The sequence below is a fragment of the Monodelphis domestica genome, chromosome 5 (genome assembly GCF_027887165.1).
Source record: "Monodelphis domestica isolate mMonDom1 chromosome 5, mMonDom1.pri, whole genome shotgun sequence".
Classification (NCBI taxonomy): Eukaryota; Metazoa; Chordata; class Mammalia; order Didelphimorphia; family Didelphidae; genus Monodelphis; species Monodelphis domestica.
This window is the reverse complement of record NC_077231.1, coordinates 42,180,220-42,199,600: the sequence shown is the minus strand read 5'-3', so window position 1 is coordinate 42,199,600 and position 19,381 is coordinate 42,180,220. Positions and strand designations below refer to the sequence as shown.

The 19,381-nt window shown below is 37.7% G+C and overlaps 1 protein-coding gene across 1 annotated transcript in view; it reads right to left on the bottom strand.

The window, feature by feature from the left end:
- Positions 1 to 19,381, bottom strand: part of HELB (DNA helicase B) — a 43,429-nt gene that overhangs the window by 2,956 nt on the left and 21,092 nt on the right. The window contains exons 6-12 of the mRNA XM_056798431.1: positions 17,116 to 17,257; positions 16,390 to 16,544; positions 14,093 to 14,177; positions 13,660 to 13,719; positions 12,343 to 12,565; positions 11,415 to 11,549; positions 4,163 to 4,648 (exon numbers count right to left, since the gene is read on the bottom strand). Coding sequence (XP_056654409.1) covers positions 4,163 to 4,648; positions 11,415 to 11,549; positions 12,343 to 12,565; positions 13,660 to 13,719; positions 14,093 to 14,177; positions 16,390 to 16,544; positions 17,116 to 17,257 — 1,286 coding nt within the window. The remainder of the gene's footprint in view (positions 1 to 4,162; positions 4,649 to 11,414; positions 11,550 to 12,342; positions 12,566 to 13,659; positions 13,720 to 14,092; positions 14,178 to 16,389; positions 16,545 to 17,115; positions 17,258 to 19,381) is intronic.

Here is a 19,381-nt window from a genome sequence, read left to right as displayed (position 1 = left end):
TTGAGTTTAATTCAATCTACATCTATCACCCAACCAATAATGTCTGGTGATTTCTAGAAACTTTTCCTTCATTCCTCAGTGAGTTCAGTTCCTTTCTAATCTCTCTCCTTCTCAACTCCTGCCCTCATACTAGGGGATTTTAACACAAGTGTTGATATTCCCTCAGTGCCCTAACCTCACAGTTCCTTACTTACCTACCTAGAGGCAGTGAAATAGGGAGAGTGGAGTGTTAGGCATGGGGTCATGAAGATCCAAGTTCAAATATGGTCTCAGGCATTTACTAGCTAGCAATTCACTTGATCACTGTCTGCCTCAGTTTCCACAACTGTAAAAAGGGGCTATTAGAGACAGCACCACTTTGCTGGATTGTTGTGAGGATCCAATGAGAAGACAGTTGTAATTAGCACAGTGCCTGGCACATAGTGGCCAATGATAAATGCTAGTTTCATTTCCTTTCCTCCTATGACTTGTTCCTCAACCCTATCTCGCCTGTACAGAGATGCTCATACCCTTGGATCTTGCCATCATTTATAATTTAACTCTACACTATGCTCAAGTCCTTTGCCCCCTCATCCTACTGAAGATCATGCCCTGCCAATTGTTAGTACTAAATTACTCCCAGTGTCTGCTGCCTTTGCTCTCACATTACTAAATGATAGAGAAAAATCACAAAACAGTGCTAACTGGTTCCACTAAAAGTTTATACTATAAACTTCTACTAGGCCCTCACCTTGGCATGGCTATCCTTTTATACTTCCTTAATGGACTCACTGTCTCACTCACCACAGTAGTTTTTCTAAACTTGTCATGGCTTTTCCCCTGCTCAGTGGAGAAACTTGCATCATTTCTCTGGAAGAACTGGGGCCATACTTCAAAGGCTCCCTTTTCTCCCCTATTCTCATCTCAAGGCACTAAGATACTTGCCTCCACTCTACTCTTCACAAGTCTCACAGGAGATGATCCTCTGCCAAGTCCAGGTGATCCCATTCTCCAAGACAGCCCTCCACATCCCTACATTTCACTGTGTCCTGACTTCCTACGGGCATGCCTGTGTCTCCCCAGTCTAAAAGAGCCTCACTATGTGCATCGCACCAGCTAGCATGCCAGGGCATGTCTCTACTTTTTCTAGCTAAACTATCTTCAAAGGCTAGGTGATGTCTCTACTGGCTTTTCTCTTACTCCTTTGAACTCTGCAGCCTAGCTTTGGACCTCAGTGTTCCCTCCTCTGGCCCAGGGTACCAGTGATCTCCCTGCCAAATCAATTTCTCTATTCTCCTCCTTCCTGACCTCTGAGGCTTGTGACAATTAGCCAGCCTCATCTTGGCACTCTTCACTCAAGGTTTTTGTGACACTGCTCTCTCCTGGTTCTCCTCCATTGCTACAGCATCCCTTCTCACAGCTCCATTGCAAGATCTTTATTCAGGTCACCCCACTAATCATGAATGTCCATAAGGCTCACTCTTGGGTCACTACCTCCCTCCCTCCCTCTATACAGTTTCACTTGGTTATCTCATCAGTTCCCTTGAATACAAATATTATGTCTATGCAGATGATGCTCTAATTTATCTGGCCAGCCTGAATCTCTCTCCTTACCTCCAAGGTTTATTCTCTACCTGCTTATTCAGTGATCACAGTCATGGAGAACAAGGTCCATTACATTTAAGGATAAACTAGCAGAGATAGAAAGGCATCCTCAAAGCCAGTTTAAGTCCTCCTAGATTCAAGGCTAACTCATTAGCTACTCTATAACACTACCTCTCAGAAGAATAAAACTCAAAGCCAAAATCCCTCTTGTTCAGGTACCATCAATTGATGATGGGAGGATGATGAAGATATCTGGGTACCTTAAATCCCATCTTGCCATCTAGACAAATTCCAGAGCATAAGAAACAAGATAGTTTCAGAAAAGCCCTTAACCTTTGGAATTGGCTCATCTGTTCCATGTAGCAGGTTATAAAAACAACATCTTGATTATAGAAAAAGGCCAAATATTTCAATAGAAAATTTATATCTGCATGGAAAGGAAAAGAACAAGGAAGGAATAGACTTTATCCACTTTTCTTATTATATTTTGCTGCCTTTAGATGGAAGTAATGATTCAGGATGTCTAAGGGGCTTCAAAGAAATTATATGCAGTTGCTAACAAGAAAAAGACAAGATGAGCAAGTGATCTTTTCAGATCCTTTCCATTTTAAGAGGATTAAATTTTTTTAAGAAAATAATATAGGAAATTAATGCAGTTAAAATTAGAAGAGAAACAATTAACTAGTAAAATATTTTTACTGCAAGTAACTCAAATGATTGATGTCTAAGATATTTAAGAACAAGAAATTCTCTAATAGACTGGTCAAATGGTCAAATAATGAAAAAATAATTGCTCTAACTCACTAATAAAGAAAAACACAAATTAAAGCAACTCAGGTTTCAACCTCAAATTCATCAAACGGCAAAGATCAGAAAAAATAATGACAATTGTTGGAAGAGGTGTGAGAGCCTTATATTCAGCTGGCAGAGGTAAAATTTGATTGAACCATTCTGGAGAGCAATTTGGAACTCAATACCCTTAAAGTCATATACTTTGAATACCATACCTAAGAATATATGAAAAAGATAAAAACAAAAAACAAAAAATAAAGAAAAGACTTGGGTGTACAAAAGTATTTAGGTAGTACTTTCTTTTATAGCGAAGACCTGGAAACAAAGTGGTTGTCCATCCACTGAGGAAGGGCTGAACAAATTATGGCATATGAATGTTACAGAATATTATTGCAGCCTCAGAGATGAGGAAAGGAATGCACTCAGAGAAGCCTTGGAAGTGTTATATGAACTAATTCAGACTGAAGTGAGGCAGAGTTAGAATAACTGATAACCCAAGACCACAAAACAAAAGCATTTTCAAAGACTAAGGGTTCTGATCAGGGCTGTAATCAACCACAGCTCCAGAAGTGATGAGCTGTCATGCTTCCAACCATTTACAGCAGTAGAGGAGAGACAGGATCAGAGCCCCATGTTAGGTAAATCAGGTTAGTGGCTGAATGAAGAACAAAGGAGAGTGGAGAAAGAGCTGAGGAAGGAAGCCTCAAGCAATAATCCAGGAATGAGGTGATGACACCCTGGGACTGAGCAGTGGCAGTACCAGAGAAGAGAAAGGGATGCCTTGGAGAGATGTGATCAACAGGCCTCAGCAACAATTTGGATGGGTGGGAGGATGAAGGATTCAGGATGCCCTTCATAGGAACAAGCAAGGTAGGGAAAGACAATTAAGCATTGAGTGAACTAATGAAATTATATGTACTAAATAAATCAAAACAAGAACAAAACAAAGAAAAGAAAAGAACATCTTTTTTTCCTTTATGACCTAATCTGATCATTTAGTGTGAAAACTCCCTCTCCCAAAGCAGGGTGCAAGCTCTTCTGTCATTCATAGCCAGCCTCAGAGTGTTTATCACCTTCAGCTATCCCCCAGGCCCCAGTAAGCCAGGGGTCATGCCCATGGCCCCTGCCACCCATGCCAAGGAAATTTACCTTCCCCCTTTCTGGAGTGGAGCAGGTGACGTCATCTCCTATTGACTACCCTCACACCTGGCATGAGCCTGAATTTGACCCAGAGGTGAGAATTATGTGAAGGGTCACAAGGATAGAATGGTAGCCAGAGAAAGGCAGCAATAGAGTCAAGAGTTCACCAGAAGGGGCAGGGAGGATGTCCCCTGCACACACCCCTAGACGGTCCAGGCAAAATAGAAAGCCACGGTTGGCTTTTTTTTTGGTGAGAGTTAGTGGGTGGATAAAAAGTTTGATAAACTAAGGCAAGAGCGGATTTTGCTCTCTTCTCTTCCATGTTTGTTGCTGGCTGGACTTCCCACTATATTATAATGATGGCCAAAGAAGAGCAGCTAAATGGAGCAAACAGGAAAGTAACCTGTAGCTCTCTCTTTTTTCTCCCATCTTTTCTCTCTATTTTTCCATCTTTTCCCCCTACTATTTTTGATTTAATAAAATTACACACCACCTGCACAGCCAATCTGTGCCAAAGGCAGGACCTGAATCCAAAGCTGCTCCTTTATTCACTCCACTGTGCTGACTCTTCCTGTTGCAGGAAATGTGCATTTAGAAAAGCACCAACATTAGTAAAAAAACTGAAGTTGACTAATGGGCCTCTTACCAGAAGTAACTTGTTTGGGCTTTCACAGTCATTTGTGGTCCTTCTCTTTGTACCTCTTAACTCCAATGGATCTTCCTCGGTTTCCTCAAATGAAAACAGTTTTTCTCCTCTTCTAGTAATTAATGTCACATCCTTATCTTCAGAGCCACGCATTTCAAGAAAGGTGTTTCCAACAGTTCCAGATAAGAGCAGCTCTGAGGGAGTTGCTGTAGGTTGGGTGCTGTAGCTCTTACTTTCTCCATGGCTTGTGGAAGGGGATGATGCTTCCTTTGGAAATGCATAGCTATCAGCAAACTTCCTTTGCAAAAAATGTTTTAAACGAGTTCTTCTGGGAAAACTGCTTTGCCTCACTGCTTTCCGGAGCTGGGACTCTTCTGCTATGACGTACACCTGGGAGCGACCCCGGGTTATAGCCGTGTAAACATGCTGCCAGTGCTGTCGACCGGCTTTTCCAGTGACATAGACCACTGTGTCCTCTTCTGATCCCTGAAAGAAAATTTCCAATTAAAAATTACAGTAGGAAGGGTTTTCAGGTAAACCTGGAGTCCAAGGAAAACCAAAAAATCAATCTGTAATTTCATTCCTTTCTAAAACTCCACTGGATTAATTTTATGGACTCGAAAATAATCAGGGGATGGAGACTGGCCCTGTGATTTAATGGATAAAGAAACTCCCTTTATCAATGTAGGCCACTGCTTTGTTGCCAATTTATCTTTTTAGAGCTGCCAAAAGCTCTAAGAAGTTAATTCACTTATCCAATGTCACAAAGCTAATGACCCAGAAGTGAGACTTGAATTCAAGTCTTCTTGTATCTGAGGCCAGCTCTCTATCAAAAAAAAGTTAGTTTAGTATAAATATTAAATATAATCAGCAAGTAGACTGGGAAATGTAGAAAACTATCTTCTTAAAGGTAACAAAGCTAAAGCATCAGAGATAACATCTGGAGTCAATCTGGGATTTCAGAACTGGGTTCCTCCTTGGGAGATTATAGGCAAAGCATGAGACAGAGAAGAAGTGATCTAGGAGATGTTTGTGCTTATGAAAGGCCAGGTCAGAGAATAAACATGAAGAGGTTAGCAACTTGGATGAGACTGAGGAAAACTTGCAGGTTCAGATTCTATTTCCTGATTTGGTTCAGAGGTTTCTGAAAGGATCTAAGAGAGAATGTCATAAGCAAGAGAAGATAATGGCAAAGCAAGTAAGGAAAAATAAATTAATTAAACTAATGGGCAGAATCAATGGTTAGAGTAGGTAGATAGGAGCCTGGTTCAGGCAGGAGGGAGGTAGAGTGTGGCTGTCGGATTACTAAGAGGGGAAAATGAGCTGTTGAGGCCTACTATGTGCTACTGAGCATTGGGTGAGCAGTGAGGTGTCCATGAAGGGCAACAAATGGTCCCTGTTCAAGAAGCTCCCAGTCTAAAGGCAGGAGACAACAGAAAAAACATGTGCCAACAAGATATATGCAAGATAATTGAGAGTGTGTAAGAATGAGGTGGGAGAAAAGGGGTGAGGTGAGAAAGGAAGTGAATGTCAAGCAGAGCATTTGGACTGGATCCTAGAGGCTGCAGGAAGCAGCCACTGAAGTTTATTGACCTGAACTTTGGAAAAATCACTTTGGTGGCCAAATGAAGGATGGAGTGGAGTGGGGAGAAACCTGAGACAGGCATACCATCAGCAGAAGAAAGACACTAACAGCAAAGGCTTCTGGTAGGCAAAGGATTGGCTAAAAGAAAAAATCCCAGCTTTTTTTTTTTAAGACTAAAAATATCCATCAGCACAACAAAAGGGAGATTTTTTTAAAATTAATTTATTTAGTCAATTTAGAACACTGTTCCTTGGTTACAAGAATCACATTATTTTCCTCGCCCCCACCCCAACCCTTCCCACAACCAACACGCAATTTCACTGGGTATTACGTGTGTCCTTGATCAGAACCTATTTCCATGTTGTTGGAATATGGTTTTCCTCTGAACGTGGATAATGTTTTTTCTCATAGATCCCTCCAGGTTGTTTAGGATCACTGCATTGCCACTAATGGAGAAGTCCATTACATTCGATTGTGCCACAGTGTATCAGTCTCTGTGTACAATTTTTTATAGCAACTCCCACAGGAGCCCTATATTATTTATGTGTATGTAATAACTTGAGATGGAGAAGGGAGACTAAGGAAATGGGAGAATAATAAAGACTCAAGGACAACGAGTTAGAAGATATGGGGAGTAACGCGAACTCCAAGGAAATATGGGGAAAAAGAGAAAAGGTGGGGAGTACCAACTCCTTAATACTTCCTATAATCAAGGGAGACTGAACATAAATAGGAAGTATGGGGGCGACTTTGTCGCAAGGAACAACAGCAAAAGGTAGGACAGAGCAGTTTGAAGATACAAGGAAGTAAGAGTGTAAGAGAAGAGGAGGGAAGAAGAGATTCCTGCCTTTTCCCCAGTATTTATTGGAGGTTTTAGGAATGTGGATTAGGAGGAGATCAACCCAAAGGTAACATGGCATAGGTCTTAACATTGGTTGAATTGACAATGACAAGATCAAGGAGGAGGAGATTAATCCAAAAGGCACTTTGCAGATTTGCAGATGAATGAGCCCAGGCATGGATGTCAACGCCCTAATCTACTCAAGCTTTGCAAATAAATAGTACTCTGAGCCAAGGCAGTGTGGGCCTCAAGGCCCAGCCCATGAATTTGCCCATTCCTATACTAGTCCTTTGGACTGTCCCTTTCCATACAATGAACATTAAGAGGTCTGACCATGTGTTTGGTAAATGCATATACAGGATACAATATCAATACATCAATCATACTTCCAAGATGCTAAGATGCCTGGGATGCTACAGTTTTCCTGGTTCTGCTCCTCTCACTCTGCATCAATTCCTGGAGGTCGTTCCAGTCTCCATGGAATTCCTCCAGTTCATTATTTCTTTGAGCACAATAGTATTCCATCACCAACAGATACCACAATTTGTTCAGCCATTCCCCAATTGAAGGGCATCCCCTCATTTTCCAATTTCTTTGCCACCACAAAGCGCAGCTATGAATATTTTTGTACATGTATTTTTCAAAAGGGGAGATTTTAACATTAAGCACAAGATATTTGCATTTCTGCCATTATGTTCCAAGGAGGGACCAATTTCCCTTATGGAAAAGCAAAGAGAATACAGGATTCCTCCCCATGCTCTAGATTAGTAGAACATGAATGTTTCAAGAAATTTTTTTTAAAGGAGGAAAAAAGGAAGAAAAACCAAAAAGCAAGAGAAGCTACAATGGGGAAAAAACCAATCAAGTGGAAGAGACAGACCCTTGCCAGGAAGATGGAGAGTAAAAAAATCACCCAGAAGAGGGAGGCCAGGGAAAGCCAATACTCAGAGCTAAAAGACAAACTATGGCTTTTCCTGAACAGGAAGGAGCTGAAGAGATTGAAGAGGAAGCACTAACTTGTCCTTTAGGAATGACCCAGAGAAGGATGAAAGAGAAGCAAAGAGCTGGTGATTCCCTGCTTGGGTGCTGAGATAGCCATCTGTTAACCTAAGGACAAGAAGCACATCAGGCTTCCTGCTTCACAACCCCAAGAAATAACAGAGAACTTCCCAGGCCTTAGTAAAGCTTCCCTTGGACAGAAATGAGATTACCAGGATAGGAAAGGGAAAGAATCAGACCTGTAACTAGCATACAGGGAAAGCCCTGAATGGGTAAAATCCCTACATCAGTGCAATAGGGTCAGTACCTTCTCTGCAACAAAGAGAGCTGCCTCGCACTGAGATGAAGGCTTTGTCCAGACTCACTAAGACAGCATGGGTCAAGGGCAGAACTGGAAGTTCAGTCTTTCTGACTCTCAGGCTGCTTTCTGTTGACTATCCTGCACTGCCAGGACGAATCAAAAAAGTGATGACATTTTAATCAAGAAGCTGAAGGTCATAGAGGCAGAGGCTGTGTTCTCCTAGAGGAGATGGGGGGTAGGGGGAGAAATAGCTATCATTTATATAGAAAGTGGTATCTGAGAATGAGATTTCTAGCACTTCTAGTACTATATCAAATAGAAAATAGATATTTTGTTTTACCCATAATCTTACTTGAAAGATTACGAAAATTTATTCTCATTACCTCTGGCTCTTGATCTTAGATAGGTATTATTTAACATATTAAGGAAAGGTCCATTTATTCCTGTTTTTTTGGTGTTTAATAGAAATGGATGTTGAATTTTGTCAAAAGTGCTTCTGTATCTATTGACAAAATCATGTGATATTTTGTTGTTATTAATATGATATTTTATGTTTATATTCTTCCTAATGTTAAACCAATCTTGCATTATTAGCATAAATCCAAATGGTCATTGCATTTGATCCCTCTGATATGCTGTTGTAGCATCTTTCCTATTATCTTAACATTTTCTACATCATTGTCTGTTAGGAATATTGGTTTATAAGGTTTTTTCTCTTCATTTTTTCTTCTCCTTGTTTTAATTATCAAGACCAATTTATCATAGAACTAATTTGGCTTGATGGCATCATTTCTTACTTCTTTCTGTTTGTATAATTCGGGAATTGTTCTTTGAATGCTTGATATAATTTAATTGTAAATCTATCTGGTCTTAGAGTGTTTTAAAGAAATTTTAAAGAGTTCATTTGGTGCCTATCAAATTGATTTTTCTGGGACTTGGTTATTTGAGATCTCTTTATTTTGTTAATCTGAGCATTTTGTAATTTTTTAATTCTTTAAAATATAGAGAAAGCAGGACAGCTAGGTGGCTCAGTGAATAGAGAGCCAGGCTGGGTGACAGGAGGTCCTGGATTCAAATATGGCCTCAGATACTTCCTAGCTTTGTGGCCCTGGGCAAGTCACTTAACCCCAATTGCCTACCTCTTACTGCTCTTCTGTCCTAGAAACAATACTTAGTCTCAATTCTAAGATAGAAGGGATAGGTTTAAAAACAAAACAAAACATGGAGAAAGTAAAAGGGTCCCTCATAAGAATGAGGGAGGAGATAATCCTTGGTCAGAATACATATGGAATTCAGTATTCAGTTCTGGGTACTATAGTATAAGCACATACAAGAATCATTCTCCAACTAATTAAATGATCAAAGGATATGGACAAGTTCTCCAGGGGAAAAAATTAAGTAATCTATTAATAACCAGTCAATCAATAAGGTTTTTATTAAACATCTTCTATGTGTCAGACACTGTGCTAGGTGCTAGGGTTACAAAGAAAGGGGGAACAAAGTCTCTGCCCTTAAAGATATCAGAGTGTAATGAAAGTACCATGTACAAGCAAAGATATATATCAGTTACACTGGAGATAATTAACAGAGGAAAAGCACTAACATTAAAGAAGATCAGGAGAGGCTTCCCATAGAAGGCAGAATTTTAGTTGGTGCCTGAAGGAAGCCAAGGAGGCCAGGATTCAAAACTGAAGAGGGAGAGATTCCAGGCATAAAATGGAGCTGGAAGATGGAATGTCTTGTTTAAAAAAACAGCAAGAAGATCAATGTCAATGGATCACAAAATACATTAGGGTATGAAGGATAAGAAGTCTTTGAAGGTAAAAGGAGTCCTAAATTCCAATCAACATGATAAAATCAACCTCAATCTTACTATATGAAAAAGTCAACCTAACATCTTGTTACATATTAAACCTAGCCAGCTGCTAAATCACACTGACAACAGTTTCTATCTTAACATTTTAATTGAAAGGGTGTAAGTCAATGAAATAAGTGAAGATATAAGAAATTCTTAGTAATTTATGAGTAATATGACTATTAGATTTAAAATGTGTCAAACCAAGGAGAAAAGAAACAAGTCTGTTATATTTACTTTTAAATAACTAATTCTAAACTATGAGTAAATGAGGTGAACACAGAATAGTATACTTGTCAGATCTTTGGAAAAGGAAAGATTTTAATACCAAGCAAGAGTTAGAAAAAATTACAAAATGTAAAATAAATAATTTTGATTGCATTAAATTAAAACGGTTTTGTACAAACAAAACCAATGCAACCAAAATTAGAAGGGAAGCAACAAATTGGGAAACAATCTTTATAACAAAAACCTCTGATAAAGGTCTAATTACTCAAATTTATAAGGAGCTAAACCAATTGTACAAAAAAATCAAGCCATTCCCCAATTCATAAATGGGCAAGGGACATGAACAGGCAATTTTCAGATAAAGAAATCAAAACTATTAATAAGCACGTGAAAAAGTATTCTAAATCTCTTATAATCAGAGAAATACAAATAAAACAACTCTGAGGTATCACCTTACACCTAGCAGATTGGCTAACATGATAGCAAAGGAAAATAATAAATGTTGGAGGGGATGTGATGAAATTGGGACATTAATGCATTGCTGGTGGAGTTGTGAACTGATCCAAGCATTCTGGAAGGCAATTTCAAACTATGCCCAAAGGACACTAAGACTGCCTGCCCTTTGATCCAGCCATAGCACTGCTGGGTTTGGTACCCCAAAGTAATAATAAGGAAAAAGACTTGTACAAGTATATTCATAGCTGCGCTCTTTGTGGTGGCAAAAAATTGGAAAATGAGGGGATGCCCTTCAATTGGAGAATGGCTGAACAAATTGTGGTATATGTTGGTGATGGAATACTATTGTGCTCAAAGGAATAATAAAGTGGAGGAATTCCATGTGAACTGGAACAACCTCCAGGAAGTGATGCAGAGCGAGAGGAGCAGAACCAGGAGAACATTGTACACAGAGACTAATACACTGTGGTATAATCAAATGTAATGGACTTCTTCTCTACTAGTAGCAATGCAGTGATCCAGAACAATTCTGAGGGACATAAGAGAAAGAATGACATCCACATTCAGAGGAAAAACTGTGGGAGTAGAAACACAGAAAAACAACTGCTTGATCACATGATCCGATAAGGATATGATTGTGGATGTAGACTCTAAATGATCACCCTAGTTCAAATATGAAGAATATGGAAAAAGGTCTTGATCAATGACACATGTAAAACCCAGTGAAATTGTGCGTCAGCTATGGGAGGGGATTAGTGGGAGGGGAGGGAAAGAACATGAATCTTGTAACCACGCAAAAATATTCTAAATTAACTAATTAAATAAAATTTTTAAAAAAAATAAAGAAAATAAAGAAATAATTTCCCCTAAAATGTTCATATATAAAAAAACCAACAATAATTCTAAGGCTCAGAAGTTATCACAACACACACTACAACTGTGTCCTGTGCTATTTTTATCAAATAGCTTGCAAAGGTTGTATCTTACCTGAAATGTATGAATTGTTTTTGCCCAAGCATGCCTTATATGACAAATATCTGCTAATTTTTTGAAGTCTACAGTAACCTCTAAGCCAGCCATATTATTAATAGTCAAAAATCTTCCATTTTTATTCTGCACATCCTATAACCAAAGAAAAGAACACTTATTTACACAAATTCCAAAGTTAATCTTCATAATATGTAACATAAAATAATATCCAAGACATTAGCTGTAAAATTTTATTCAGAGAGCACAAGAGCAAAGAAATAGGTTTGCACCAAATATTTTAAACTCAAAAAAAGTAACCCTGAAACTTAAGTTTCAATTCTGATAGCTGAAGTAATTTTTAAAAATGATTTTACCTGTTTCCCCTACTAATTTGGAGGGCATAAATTTAATTTTTCACACCATGACTTATTTCTACCATCCCCATTGTACCATCCCCTTCTTAGGCAAAATAATCCTATTTTTTCAGATGGATTCTTTTCAGTAAAATTTAGTCATCTATACAACATGGATATATAAAATAGAATACTTTAGAATTATCTATCTTAATGTCACAGAATTATAAACTTAGAGCTCAGAAGGACCTTAGAGGTGATCTAGAATAATACTCTCATTTTGTTGATAAGGAAACCATGACCCAAAAAGAAATTACCAGCTTTAGAACCACAAAGAAGAAATAAGGCTCTAACACCCTTTTATCTCACAATATCATGAAATCTAACCCTTACCCTAAATTTTCCCAGACTTAGTCATGTGTTTTTTACTTTTCTCCCTTCAACCCCTAGGATCTGCTAGACAAGAGATGCAAAATGACAATTTCATTACTTTGCTTTCTTGACCTATCCAAAATTTGAATATATTTCATTAATTCATAAAAGAAAAATTATGCAAGGAAGTAGGAATGGTGTGATTCTCTTTCAGCACATACATTTGTTATGAAAAATATCTCTCCATTGCATAGCCGGATATCTTTTTCAAAAACATGGGATTTTTTACTAGGATAAAAAGCATCAGGATCTTCAGCAGGGACCAACTCCAATTCTTCATCTTGAAGGCTATCAGAATTTTGAGTGATCAAGTCTGAGAGGTAAGCATTCCTGGTGCAACAGATTTTATCACCTTTTTGGAAGATAAATCTATGTTTGTGATTTCTGTGTTGGAAAGAGATAGAGATTAGAAATTGTGGAAATTTGGACAAGCATAGCTTGTCTCATCCCATTACCTAAATGCTTTTCACTTTCTTCAAGCCACTTACCCCCAAGGATAAACTGCCCATTAGAGATCAAATTCCCATAAACCTGAAAATGGTAATCCCTTCGAACGTTCATACAAGAGGCTTATAAGGGAAATTTGCCTATCCTCTCCATGTAGGAACAGAATGGCTACTTAACACCTACGTTTTTCTTTTCCCTTCTAAACAAATGTATTATCTTTTGTTTCTACATCTCCTTCATTTCCTAGTATATCCCTCCCATCTTTACCTATTAAAGAAGAAAAAAAGTAGTTCAGCAAAACCAACTAACAGCCATATCTGAGTGTATATATAATATTCCATCTCCATGGTCCCTCAACTCTACAATGATATTTTCTCATCTCTTCTGCAGGGCCAAGCACCATCATGATAAACACGGGGTATTTAGTTTCTTTTTAGTCTTTTCATTTTCATTATTGAAATCTTCCTACAAAATGCTTCTCTGGTTCTTCTTACTTTAATCTATGTTTATGTCTTTTCATGCTTCCCTGTAGTCATTAAATTCATCATTTCTTATGACACAGTAATATCCTATTACAGTCAGGTACCACAGTTTGCTTAGCCATGCAGAAATCAATAGTTACCACTTTGTTTCCATCCTTTTCAACCACAGAAAAGGAGCAATGTTTTTCAAGGTAGGGGTTCACACAGCATACAAAGACATTGACTTCCTAGGGCCACACCAACATATTTCCAGCAATAATCCCATTCCCACATATGTTCTAGGGCACTGAGAAATTTAATAAATTGCAAGAAGCCACAAAATGAGATTAAAACTCCAGATTTCTCCATTTACTAAAATATAATATAAAAATAACCAGTTTAAAGGTGGTTTTGTTTACTTCCACAGTAAATTCAAATTAATATCAGCATATGTAAATGGCCCCTTAAAGAGGTAGCTAAATAAGACAAGAACTGTGAAAAATATTTAATGACTAACTTCAAGGCAGCTAAAATTGAGTACTGACAGTTTTAGCTCTAAAAAATACTTACTTGAGTAAGTGATGTGAGTAGAATTTGCAACAGCAATCATTTATTAGGTCACAGTCTTGCCTAGAAAATACCAGAACACATACCAGTTCACCTTTCCAATATTTCTATTATGTTTTTATTAAGGTATGAATAGTTAAACATAACCCAAAACTACCTTCTGTAAATACAAAATAATTTTCAGCAACAGACTACCAATTCGGCCTAAAATTCCTATGGCTAGGAATATATGAATATTCATATACGAATATGTGATATGTGAATATCCAGGTCAATAAAGCAATTATGGTGGTAAAGCATCTCTGAGAAACTGCCATATACCATTCCCCAGAAATTCCCCAAATTACACATTATACCAAAAGATCTGGTTCATAAATACTGAAAATTTTTTTACAAACCCCAAGAACTCAATCACCTTTAAAAGTTTTTCACATACTTTCTGAATGCAATGAACTGTGATGTTTTTGCATCCTTTAGTTCTGCTGCTCCTTCAAGTAAAGTTGTAACTGCAAAATGCAAGTCTAATAAGACAGAAAAAAAATTATTCAAACTGTTTAGAAATCAAAACACACTTTCCCACAGATATAATGCTATAAATGGAAGTCAAGTTCCTAGGCTAGCATGTGTGTATATGTATGTATATAGACACATTATAAATGGAGATCAAGTTTCTAGGCTAGCATGTATGTATACACAAATCCATTTAATCTATAATTTAAGCAGTCATTTCCTGCTCAAAAATTGTATGGCCCTCTCCCTAATATGGCATTCAATACCTTACTAAATCTGGGCCGTCTTCCTTTCCACTCTTGTCATCTACTACTCCCTCTTACATGCTCAACAGTTCTATCAAGTTGGCTGATTTGCTGTTACACAAATATGCCAAGGGTTTCTCTTCTCCTATTTTTACACTTTTCTCACTGCCAAAAATGCCCTTCACTTCCATTTCTATCAGTTAAAATCCTATCCAAGTTCCAAGGGCTACATCAAATCATCTTCATTAATCCTTCTCATATTGTCCCCTTTAAACAATCCTTCCTTGATTTCCTGTATTTGCTTTGTAGCATTTATCAATGCCACCATGTACTATAAAATATTTCTGCAAAGATTTCAAAGTCCTCTTCTTAGTACCCTGCTGTGAGCTACTATTAGGCAGTTCAAGTATTATTAATCTCCCTTTTACACAGACAAAGAAGGAAGTTCAGATGCAATAGCAACAGAATATTCATTTCCAGTATCGAGCCCAGATCACATTAGAATAACCAGGACAGGAATTCCAAACCAAAGGGGAGCCCACAAATCTGTCACTTTGAACCATAGGACTTCCCAGCTGGCTTACAGGAACTGAGTCCAGGCAGTAGAATACTCTTGCTCAGGTCCAAATCAAGGTCAGGAACTTGCAAAGCTCAGACCAAGGGAGATTGGGGGTAGATAAAGGGGACATTAATCATACTTCGTCTTAGACCACTGAAACTTTGAAAGATCCTTGGCCTGACCCTGAATCCTAGAATAACATAACCTAACAAGAATTTATTGAATATCTTAAAATGCCATGATTAGAGAGAGAGACGGGGGGGGGGGGGGGGAGAGAGAGAGACAGAGACAGAGAGACAGAGAGAGACAGAGAGACAAAGAGACAGAGAGAGAGAGAAAGAGAGCATCAAGGCATCTGACTTCAAGAAATCAGGAAAATAGAATGCCCAGATCTCTTAGAACCAGAAGGCAAAATGTAGAATCTGCCAGTTACCTCCTGAAAGAATTCTCAAAATGAAAAATTCATAGATTCCAGGTCAAATTAGTCAGGATCACATATGATTTGGCAGTCAATGTGTTTTGACTGTCTATACTTGATTATAATGGGAAAAGAAGAGTAATAAAACAGATTTTGCATTACTAAAACAAATATTCAATAAAAAAAAAGCAAGTAAAAAATGTATTCTCTATTCAAATTGCACTACATTAATATCCAAGTTACTATCATCTTGAACTACTTTGGTTTTACTTTCATCTATAACAGAGACTTTTCCTAAAAAGACCTACATTATTCTGTTTCAATGAATAACAACCTTTTAAAATTTTTATTTTTAATGTATTTCCTTTTAGCAATATATGTTGAAAACAATCTGTTAAAATTATAATGAGCTGTTTAAAGGGGAAATCATTTGAACTGGAGGATTTCTATGTGAACTGGAAAGACCTCCAAAAAGAGCAAAAGAGCAAAAGGAGCAGAATCAGGAGAACACTGTACATAGAGACAGATACATCGTGGCATAATCAAATGTAATGGATTTCTCTACTAGCAGCAATGCAATGACCCAGGAAAATTCTGAGGGACTTATGAGAAAGAACGCTATCCACATCCAGAGAAAGAACTGTGGGAGCAGAAAATGAAGGAGAACATATGATCAATCACATGGTTTGATAAAGATATGATTGGGGTTTTGATGTTAAAAGATCACTCTATTGCAAATATGAATAACATGGAAATGGCTTTTGAACAATGATACATGGATAACCTAGTGGAGTTGCTCGTCAACTCAGAGGGGGAAGGGGAAGGAAGAAGGAAGGGGAAAGAACATGAATCATGTAACCATGGAAAAATACTTTAAATAAATGAATAAAATTTTTTTAGAATAAGGAAATCATTTAGCAACTATATGTACCATATAACCGAAACATACAAATACATTGTGAAGGTATTAGCAAGAGTTTTGTCTAACAGTTTGCACTTACAAGAGCGATAGTTCCCTTGAGATGACTGAGAGTGACTGTTAACTTCAGGCAGTCTGACAAAAATAAACTTCTTATTTTGACCTTGTATAGAGCTGGCCAGATCATCAGAAATTATCAATTCTGCATCAAACTTTGGAAATTGTCGTGTAGAGATTCTTGATCAAAGACAGAAACATATATACCAAGAATGTTACTATACCCAAAAAGACTTCTCTTGTGACTAGGACTTACATAAACATTAAAGAATAAGACTAGGCAGCTCCCTGAATTTGCAATTATAAACAATGTGTGAATTCCGCAATTAAGAACTATTGACTCTAGAATCACATAGACATAATATCAGTCAAACATTTAACAGCATCCAATTAAACTAAGTGAAAACTAAGTGAACACATGTCAATTATTAAGTATGTTGGAAACAAAAATTCTTGCTACTAACTAGACTATTTTCCTATCTGCTTACATACAATCTATCCTTTTCCCTCTTTGTTTCTTTGTATTTATTCTGTGCATACTTATAAATGTATCTGATCTTCATTAGAAAAGAAGCTCCTTGAAAATAGAGATTGTTTCCCTTTTTGTATTTGCATCCTCAGCACTTGGCACAGTGCCTGGCACGTAAATGTTTAAATTTTAGAGTAGTTACAAATATGAAAGTTATGAGTATAATATATGGTATTGCAGTTCAGCCTAAGTGTTTTCTAATGGCACATGTAGAACTCATACCTTGCTGCGTTGTCTACAATAAGCTGAGATTCTGCTCTATGATTAGTTTTTAGCTCCACAGCACAGTTTCTTAATTTGAGGATCTCAAATAGGTCCTTTAGCAAGTTACCAGGCTCAATGCTGGGTAACTGTCTGATATCACCTGAAAGGGAGAGGAAGAAAAAGAAACTTCAACACTATGTATTGGTATCTGGGTTCCAGAAACAGTTTATAAAAACTAGACTCTTAGCAATCAAGTCATTTTTCTTATTGGCCATCATTTTAACTTTAAAAATACATTCCCACAGGGAGGGGACGGAGGGGGTTGGCTGAAATACATTTAAAAGCTCAGCAAGCCTTTTAAAATCTTACTCTTAAATGAAAAACAAATCCCTCTAAACAGACCCTGGGTCTCATTACATCTTATCTTCTCTAGTAAACCGTCCCCTCTATCATTCTCAAAAATCTTTAGTCTCTCCCTGTCTAATGGCTGCTGCTCATAAGCATGCCACCTACCCTGTCCTTCAAGATGCCTAATCTGACCCCCTTATATCTACTATCATAATCCTGTAACTTTCCTTTTATGAGAAAGAAGGAATAAGCATTTATATGGCACTTTATAGATTATATATATATATGCATATATATGTATGTATAGTTTATAAAATAATATAAACATGTGCCAGGCCCTGTGCTAAGTGTTTACAAGTACTATCTCTTTGGATCATCACCAAAACCCTTCAAAGTAGATGCTATTATCATCCCCATTTTACATTTGAGAAAATAGAGGCAAATAAAGGTTAAGTGACTTGCCCAGAGTCATACAACCTGTAATTATCTAAGGCTAGACTCCAGGCTCAGCCCTCTACTTACTATACCACCAGATGCCTCTAGATCATCTATAAGTATTGACTATTAATGCTTTCATATTCTCTCAAGTATCCTTAATTCTTGAGAGGCTGGCTTCTAATCTCAGCACTCAACTGAAATTACTCTCTCCAATGTTACCACACATCTCTTAATTGCCAAATCTAATGGCCTTTTCTTAATGCTCATCCTTTTTGACCTCCCTCAGGCCTTTCATACTATTGATTCTACTTTTCTCTCAGATACTCTCTCCTCTTAAGGTTTTCATACCATTAGTCTCTCCCCCTTCAATCTTCTTTATTGGATCTTCATCCAGGCCATACTTACTAATCATGGGTATCTTCCAAAGTCTGTTCTGAGCCTTCTTTTATCACTACATACTAGCTCACTCAGTGGAATCATCAACTCTAATTATCATCATCATGTAGGTGATTTTCAGATCTATACCTAACCTCTGCAGACTTCCAATCTCACATCACCTACCTATTAGACATCTTGAATTGGATGCCCCCCAAATATCTCAAAACAATTCATTAAAATTGCTCCTAGCACAATGGGACTTGCATTCAAATATGATCTGGGACATTTTCCTAGCTATGGGACTAAGCAAGTGGGTTAATCCCCACTGCCTAGCCCGTACCACTCTTTTGTCTTAGAACTGCTACTAAGATAGAAAGCAAAGATTTAAAATAAATAAAGATAAAGTTCTGCACAATGTGGTTTCAAACAAAAAACAATAGGACTTGTGCCTTGGGATCCTCTCTGCCAGCACAATATCCTGCCCTGTGTGGAAGAGAGAAATACTAAAATGAATGCAAGGACTGGATTTTGCAATGGTATCTCATGAAAAAATGAGATGGAACTCTGGCTACCCACGGGAGATGGAGAATGGAACATTCCAGCTAAGAAAAGGAGCATTTAGAGGCTGCTGGTTTTTTCTCTCTTTAACTTAAGGAGCAAAATCCTCATTGAGCCTGCTTAGCTACAAATCTACAAGTCCCTTGTTGAGCAGAAAAAGATCCAGAATAACCATCTGTTTTACGGTGGTGGGATAGAGACTTTTTCCCTTTGGAGAAGACTATAGCCTATCCTTCAGAAGACTCATTCAAAGTTATAGCTTTGTGACAAGAAATATCATCATCTTGAACCTGCAAAGACATTAAGATCATCTGGGACTTAGTCCCCAGACTTGTGCCTCAAACCCTAGAAGACATCTATAGGAGGGAGATAGCTCAGGAACTTCCTGTTTCTTCTTTCCTAATTTATACCATAACCCATTGTCCAATAAATAGCTATGTTTACTTTACTGAGAACTCAAACATCTTAAATGTACTAGAAGGGGGATTATAATACATCAACTAAAGAAGAGACTGAAGGGGATTTTTCTCTTATCCTTCAGCTCTAGTCAGATCTGACTCCA